At 52.5% G+C, this 8,336-nt stretch overlaps 1 protein-coding gene across 2 annotated transcripts; it reads right to left on the bottom strand.

Moving 5' to 3' along the window:
* Positions 1 to 1,988: 1,988 nt before the first annotated feature.
* CUNH16orf54 (chromosome unknown C16orf54 homolog) lies at positions 1,989 to 5,573 on the bottom strand. 2 transcript variants are annotated; one of them, XM_017881401.1, is made up of 2 exons: positions 5,425 to 5,573; positions 1,989 to 4,459 (listed from the first exon to the last, which is right to left on the bottom strand). In XM_017881401.1, the coding sequence occupies exon 2, from the start codon at positions 4,457 to 4,459 to the stop codon at positions 3,785 to 3,787; it is 675 nt and encodes a 224-aa protein (XP_017736890.1). In that variant the 5' UTR covers positions 5,425 to 5,573; the 3' UTR covers positions 1,989 to 3,784. The 2 variants fall into 2 exon arrangements, with proteins under 2 accessions (XP_017736890.1, XP_017736891.1); XM_017881402.1 differs by lacking the exon at positions 5,425 to 5,573 and adding an exon at positions 4,934 to 5,418 and having other exon boundaries at positions 3,418 to 4,459.
* Between the last annotated feature and the right edge of the window lie 2,763 nt (positions 5,574 to 8,336).

Raw genomic sequence — 8,336 nt, 5'->3', positions numbered from 1 at the left:
TCATTGCCATTTTCCGGTCTCGAGTACCCAAGGACACAATGCACTGCGGAAGGCCACAGGGACCTCTGCCCAAGAAAGCCTGGGTATAGTCCAAGGTTTCTCCCTACTGAGGCAGCCTGAGATATGGCCTCGTTGGAAGGGAAAGACCTGACTGTCCCCCAGCCCGACACCCGTAAAGGGTCTGCGCTGAGGAGAATTAGTGAAAGAGGAAGGCCTCTTTGCAGTTGAGATAAGAGGAAGGCACCTGTCTCCTGCTCGTTCCTGGGAATGGAATGTCTCCGTGTAAGACCCGATTGTACATTCTATTTACTGAGATAGGAGAAAGCCGCCTTATGGCTGGAGGTGAGACATGCTGGCGGCAATACTGCTTTTTACTGCACTGAGATGTTTGTGTAAAGTCAAACATAAATCTGGCCTATGTGCAAATTGAGGCACAGTACCTTTCCTTAAACTTATTTATGGCACAAAGGCCTTTGCTCACGTGTTTTCCTGCTGACCCTCTCCCCACCATTACCCTATAGTCCTGCCATATCCCCCTCACCGAGATAGTAGAGATAGTGATCAATAAATACTAAGGGAACTCAGAGACCAGTGCCGGCGCGGGTCCTCCGTATGCTGAGCACCGGTCCCCTGCGCCCAATGTTCTCTCTCTATACTTTGTCTCTGTGTCTTAGTTCTTTTCTCAGTCTCTCGTCCCACCTGATGAGAAATACCCACAGGTGTGGAGGGGCTGGCCCCCTTCACTCCTCCTTAAATGTCACAGCTAGAAAAGTCCCAGTAGAACATCTTGTTCAACTTTCAGCTCTTTTTGTACATGAAAAAAGCACATGAGGCCCCATAATACAAAACTCTCGTTTCTGAAGTCTCTAAGTGAATAAAGTGATGGAGCCAGATCATGAGCCGGGGCCTTGTCCTTGTACTTCCTCCACACTGCAGTGCCTTTCCGGAGCCCATAGCATGGAAGCATCTAACCTCCGAACTCCTGCCTCTATCTTCTGTTTCTCTGAGGTCTGTTCACTCCTCGTGGGCAGAGTCCCTACAACCCAGTGCTGTCAGTTGATGGTGATGATAAGGGATGTTGTTACCCAGCTTATGAGTGATAGAGATGAGACAGGGCCCTGGTCTCTACCTGGTGTCAGTTTTGTGTCCATATCTTAGCTCACCCCTACCTTTGTCCCCCCACTCTGCTGCTAGAGAGACTGTGAGCCCCTTGAGGGCAGGGCCCAGGTCTGATTCCTCCCCTCCCAGTGCCCAGCTTGGAAACAGTGCTTAGGATGCTGGCCAGTGAGTACACCTGGGGGAAGAGGCTGTACTAGGCTCTCAGTCCCTCTGCCTGGGGCTTCTGGCTGCTCCATCAACTTCCAACATCCCAAAAATCAGAGGGGAGGTAAAGGGATTGAATGAGAGGCTCCAAGCGCTCCTTAGCCCGCTGTGCAGGAAGAAGTGAGTGTTTCCTGGCTATGGGTGAACTTCCTGGCCAGCATTAAACAATACAGCATCCCGCCCCCTGTGCGGGGCTGTCTGTCTGCCTCGGCACTTCCAGGTCTCAGTGTGATGCTAGAGTATCTAACACTTTCTGACTTGCAGATCATCATTCCCTTTTCTTGTTAACAAAGAACAGTGCCGGGCACAGTGGCTCACACCTGTAATGCCCACACTTTGGGAGGCTGAGGCGGGCAGATCACCTGAGGTCGGGAGTTCGAGACCAGCCTGGCCAGCATGGTGAAACCCTGTCTCTACTAAAAATACAAACATTAGCCGGGCGTGGTGGCAGGCACCTGTAATCCCAGCTACTTAGGAAGCTGAGGCAGGAGAATCGATTGAACCCGGGAGGCGGACGTTGCAGTGAGCAGAGATCGTGCCATTGTACCCCGGCCTGGGCAACAGAGCGAGACTCCATCTCAAAACAAAACAAACAAACAAACAAACAAAACAGCTGAGTTTTAGGTCAATGCTTCCAGCAGGGAACAGAATTTAGATCTTAACAATTTTGTTTACATTATATTTATTTTCATCTTTTACCTTCTATTGATGGCAAATGAGACTGATTTTCCATTTACAGAAGTGATACAAAAAAAGAGTCCTGTTACAATAATTTTAATAAGTGAATAATGAGCCAATTTAAAGAAAAATATAAAGCAAATAATAGTACAGGTGGTAAACTAATATGGCAAAATTACTAATATTCAAGGCTGAAGTTTGGCCAGGCGTGGTGGCTCATGTAATCCCAACACTCTGGGACTTGGGGATGTGTGGCTCTCTTGAGCCCAGGAATTCAAGACCAGCCTGGGCAACACAGCAAGACCCCGTCTCTAAAAAAAAAAAAATAGCCAGGTGTGGTGGTATATGCCTGTAGTTACACCTATTGGGGAGACTGAGGTGGGAGGATCACTGAAGCCCAGGAGTTCAAGGTTGCAGTGAGCTGAGATTGTGCCACTGTATTCCAGCCTGGGCAACAGAGTGAGACCCTGTTTCAAAAAAAAAAAAGTGGCCGGGTGCAGTGCTCATGCCTGTAATCCTAGCGTTTTGGGAGGCTAAGGCTGCTGGATCACTTGAGCCCAGGAGTTGAAAACCTGCCCGGGAAGTATGGTGAGACCCTGTCTCTACAAAAAAATGCACACATTAGCTGGGCGTGGTAGTATGTACCTATAGTCCCAGCTATTCTAGAGGTTGAGGTGGGAGGATCGCTTGAGCCTAAGAGATCGAGGCTGCAGTGAGTTGAAATTGCATCACTGCACTCCAGCCTGGGTGACAGAGTTGAGATTCTGTCTCAAAAAAAAAAAAAAAAAAGAAATAAGAAGTTTGGAAAATTAGACCCCCAGGGAAATGGAAACTACATCTGCTGCTCACCCACCTGCCTCTCCTAAAGGGAAGATTGGGTACTTGGGGTCCCATTTCTATGGGGTGGAGCATTATAAGTAAGCCTAGCTTGTGGCAAATCTGTCTCTCTGGACACTCCAGCAAGCTGGAAGGGACGATGATCAGAGGGCACAGTTTGGGAGCTGCCCTGCTCTGGGACTCCTCTCCACATTGGATGAAACTCAGTTCTCCCTGGCCATGGCGTCCTCACCATGGAGTGGTAAGGGTCCTAAGCTGAGACGTGTGCAGATGGAGAAGGACGGGCAGAGGAGCCTGTGGGTTTTCTCTGACTCCAGGTCCCCACTCCAGCCAGACAGCACCGCTTCAGCTTGGCCCAGCACAGTTCCTCCTTGCACTTTGGGGGTCAAAGCCGCAGTTCATTTGAAACAAAATGCTCCTCTGCCTGGTCTGGTCCTCTCTTTGCGTATTTTCCTAGAGGACCTCACAGTGGGTGAGTGGACAAGGAGAACAGGATTCGTGCCTCTGGGAAACTGGATTTCTGTCATCTCCTGCCAGCTGTCATCGCCACACCGAGGCTGTTCAGCACCGCAGGACCCTTTCTCTTTGGTATTGGCGGCTTCGGTAAATACTGAGGGAAGGTGGAGGTGGTGGTCGATGCCTTTTCCTGCCTATCTGGTACCTTGGGTTCTTTATCTGGATGCGATCTTGAAAGCTTCTGGCCTGGTGTTGGCTCCACCCCCAGGTCTCTGAACCACAGCCCAGGCAGCTGAGCAGAGGCACTGCTGGGCTTCCCCTAGTCCACACAGCCTGGCCACCACCCCGACCTGGGGAGGGGGACTCCAGGTGGAAGGGGCCTGGGAGGGGCATCTTCCCTGGGGCAGTCTCAATCCTAATGCTGGACCCTGGGTCCCCGGTCCCACTGAGGCAGGGCCTTCCTCGGGGGTCTCTGGGGAACCCTGGAGATTCAGAACCCCACACTGGTCCGGCCTTCACGCTTCCAGAAAGCTGAGATCTGCTCCAAGGTGACCCGTGGCTGGAGGCCCCACTCGGGATCCGGACTCCGTGGCCGCTGCCTCCTGGCCTGGGGACTCCCAAACTGGGCTCTGCCCTCTGGCCTCTGCTCGGGTTCAGCCCAGCTCACCAGGCCTGTGGCGGGGGGCCTCCCCTCCCAGGGCTGGGGCCCCCAGAAGGTGCTCTGGGCTGGGACCTCCTGTGGGGTCTGGGGGCCCAAGGAGCTGGGAGCAGAAATTGGGGCTGAGGGGGCATGTGGGGCAGTTGCTCGGGCCTCCAAAACACCCACCGGGGTGGTAGGCTCAGGGGCCCGGTCTGTCAGCAGGGGGACCGCAGAGCCGTACCAGTCCTCAGAGCGCTCTCGGGCGGTGCCCATGGGCTCAATCCACAGCTCTCCTCCTGGGCGCCACACCAGGGTGGGTGCATGGTGGCTGGGGTCTGGGCGGAGAGCACGGCGGAACAGGCGTTCAGCCAACACAGCGGTGGTGAGGATGAAGAGCGCAGCCAGGGTGGCCAGGGCCAGCATGATGGGGATGCAGGGCCCACAGGGCAGTGAGGGCCATGGGGCTGCCTCCCACGTGGGGGGCCCCTCCACGCGCCCAGAGGGCGGCTCTGGAGTCCACGGCATCTGGGAGACATGGGGCGAGAAGAGGAAGTAAATGAGGGAGAGGGGGCACAACCAAGATGAGAGAGAGACAGCAGGTGTCCCAGAAAGCCTGGGAGAGGGGCTGGGCTCGGGGGCTCATGCCTGGAACCCCAGCACTTTGAGAGGCCGAGGCAGGATGATCGCTTGAGCCCAGGAGTTCAAGACCAGCCTGGACACACAGTGAAACCTCATCGCTATAAATAATTTAAAAACTAGCTGGGCATGGTGGCTCACACCTGTAGTCCCAGCTACACAGGAAGCTGAGGTGGGAGGATTACTTAAGCCCAGGAGTTTGAGGCTGCAGTAAGCCCAGATTGCACCACTGTCCTCCAGCCTGGGTGACAGGGCAAGACCCTTTCTCAAAAGAGAAAAAGAACATTCTGGAAAGACAGAGGAGCAAGGGGGACCAGAAAGGGTAAGCATGAGCCAGGTGGGGCGGGAGGACAGTCAGCCTACCTATGCGCACAGCCAGGCCCTCTTGCCCAGCTCTCCAGGCCGTTCCAGAAGCCCCATTTCCCTCCCGGACCCCAGGGTGCCTCAGACCAGAAAGGTCTTGAGGGCCTCTTTCCTCCCCACTCGGCCCCCTCAAGTCTTGCTCAGGCCTAGAGAGGAAGTGGTGGGTTAAGAAATGAGAACCTCCCTTCCCACTGGCTCCCCTGTGTGTGTCTCCCCTACCGCCTCCCGCCGGCCACCTCTGCTGGCCCCCTGGGGCTCCTTTGCCCCTCACCAGTCTCCTTGGACTTGATCTTCTTCTCATAGGCTCCGTGGAATCCTGGAATCTGCTGCCAGGCCAGGCCAGGCCTCCGGAGGCGCCTCTGCACCCCTCCCAGGCTCCCCAGCTTTGCCCAGGCTCTGGCCTGTCTCTATCTCTCTTGTTTGTCTCTGCATACCTCTCTCTGTCCCCCACATCCTCCATCTGCAGGGGCCTCCTGCACCCCTCAACTCACCTTGGGTCAGTCCCTGGGTGCCTCTGCCTCCTAGAGCCACTCTTCCTGGTGCCAGACTAAGAGATGCAGGCTCGGAAGGTGCAGGGCAGTCCGCCTTTCAGACATAGAGGCCGGGCCTCGGATGAAGGCGGAAGGGAGGGCACCGCCTGTTGCTGAGCAACTGTGCCCCAACTCGCCTGCCCCCGGGGAGTGTTTGTTTCCAAAGCAACCCAAGGGGATGTGGTCACTGCGGTGAGGAGGCTTTTCCTGGGGTAAGGTGGGGCTGGAACGGGCAATGGCTCTGTTGAACTTAGTGTCACCCCATAGCCAGGCCCTGGGCCCCAGAACATTCACCCAGAAGCTGAGAAAGAGGATGCAGGGGCTAGGCACAGTGGCTCACCCCTGTAATCCCAGCATTTTGGGAGGTCAAGGTGGGCAGGTCACCTGAGGTCAGGAGTTCGAGACCAGCCTGCCAATATGGCGAAACCCCATCTCTACTGAAAAATACAAAAATTAGCCAGGCGTGGTGATGGGCACCTGTAATCCCAGCTGCTCGGGAGGCTGAGGCAGGGAGAATCACTTGAACCTCGGACTCGGAGGTTGCGGTGAGCTGAGATTGTGCCACCACACTCCAGCCTGGTCGACAGAGCGAGACTCCGTCTTAGAAAGAAAAAGAAATAGGACATAGGTTATCTAGCCCGGACATTCCTAGAGAACCATGGTGCCTCCCCCTGCTCCTCCTGGGAGGATGCCCCACCCCATCCTGCCTTGTCCTATCCACGGTGCCTCACCAGATCTGCTCCTGCCATCCAGCCCCCACAGGCACCCCCTGCTTGACCAACTTGCTTCACACTTTTTTTTTTAATTTTTTTTTTTTTTGGTAGAGATGGGCTCCTGCTATGTTGCCCAAGCTGGTCTCAAGCTCCTGGCCTCAAGATAAGCTCCTGCCTCAGTCTCCCAAAGTGCTGGGATTATAGGTGTGAGCTACCACACTGGCTCCTGCCTCATACTTTTAATTAACATAAGTCTCTCTTCAGACCATTTAGCCCCCATTCTGGTTGGAAAATATCAGTGAGGTGAGGCTTGGGTAACAATAATGTCAGGCCTCTGGGAGGAGTCCAGGGTATAAGAACAGGCGTGGGCTTGTTTCCAAAACACTGACTATCCTCATGTCTGTCCCTCTTTCCTGGGGCTGAAGGTGGGAGGAGTCTAGAGCAGAGTGTGACGAGATGTCATCAGGCTTTGAAGTCCAAGAGACTTTCTGAGATTCTCTAGTTTGACTCACTTATCCACAGATGACAAAGTAAGGCTTAAAGAAAGGAGATGACATGACCAAAGTGGCATGACCAATATATGTGTGGGTCAGCATGTGGCGGCCGGGGTGGTGGAAGAATAGTTAGAAATCCCTGGGCTGGGCGAGGTGGCTCATACCTGTAATCCCAGCACTTTGGTGGGCGGATCACCTGAGGTCAAGAGTTTGAGACCAGCCTGACCAACATGGCAAAACCCTGTCTCTACTAAAAATACAAAAATTAGTCAGGCGTGCTGGCACGTGCCTGTAATCCCAGCTACCCAGGAGCTGAGGCAGGAGAATCGCCTGAACCTGGTGCAATGAGCCGAGATCGCGCCATTCCACTCCAGCCTGGGCAACAGAGCAAGACTCCATCTCAAAATAAAATAAAATAAAATAAAATAAATGAATGAAAAGGCATTCTCAGTCAGACTGCCCCGTCCTGGTGATTTTGAGCCCTGGCAGGAGGTGGAGATGGAGAGTTCGGGGGAAACCACCTTTGCAAAATTAGGACTGAGACAGTGAAAGAGATCTAACTTAACTGACATCATCTTGCTTCTAACCTCCGAGCTGTCTTTGTTTATTCCTGGGCGTAGGCTGAACTAACTTTGGGAGAAACTTAGTTTGTAGTTTATAGTTTAAACAAAGACAGTAACAGCCCTTTCCCAAAGCAGACCTCCTTCTTGCCTGGGGACTAGACTAACATTAGTCATTGGATTAGAAATTATGGTTTAGGAGTCATGCAGCGGCAGGCTACAAGATTCTGACCCTCCCTACTGCTCCTAAGATCAGTGCTTGAGATATTTTGCAGACCCTGCACTTGATGGATCAGCTGGCACCGCCCAGATCAATAAACTGGCTCATCTGGTCTTGTGGCCCCCACCCAGGACTGACTGCAAGAAGACAGCTCTGTCTCTCCATGATTTCATCTCTGACCAGTCAGCATTCCCAGCTCACTGGCTCCCTGCCCACGCACCAAGTTGGCAGTGGCTCACGCCTGTAATCCCAGCACTTTGGGAGGCCGAGGCGGGCGGATCACAAGGTCAGGAGATCGAGACCATCCTGGCTAACACAGTGAAACCCTGTCTCTACTAAAATACAAAAAATTAGCCGGGCATGTTGGTGGGCGCCTGTAGTCCCAGCTACTCAGGAGACTGAGGCAGGAGAATGGCGTGAACCCGGGAGGCGGAGCTTGCAGTGAGCCGAGATCATGCCATTGCACTCCAGCCTGAACGACAGAGCGAGACTCCGTCTCAAAAAAAAAATAAAAAATTTTAAGAAGTCAACCAAAAACAATTTCAGTTCAGCAATTTGTTTCAGTTATTTCTTCTTACTTGGAAATAATCCACACATCTAATGAATATCTAATAGTTAATTTAATGGAACATAATAGAATATTTAAAATTACATGAAAAATTTATTTATAAGAAATTATCCATTACATAGTTTATTTTTAACAGTTTCCCTAGATTATTTATGAAAACTGAGATATTAGGCAAGGATAGTCATTATTTCAGGTTACTTCCCTGTTAATCATTGTTATAGCCTGTGACAATCAGGTGTTCACCTAAGTAAGAAGCTTAAACATATGAGTAATTTCTTGATAACTCAGGAGATACAGATTTTTTTTTTTTTTTTTTTT

Source organism: Rhinopithecus bieti, unplaced genomic scaffold, assembly GCF_001698545.2.
Source record: "Rhinopithecus bieti isolate Rb0 unplaced genomic scaffold, ASM169854v2 scaffold_13243, whole genome shotgun sequence".
Lineage (NCBI taxonomy): Eukaryota > Metazoa > Chordata > Mammalia > Primates > Cercopithecidae > Rhinopithecus > Rhinopithecus bieti.
The sequence above is the reverse complement of the archived record's forward strand: the minus strand, read 5'-3'. Positions and strand labels throughout refer to the sequence as shown.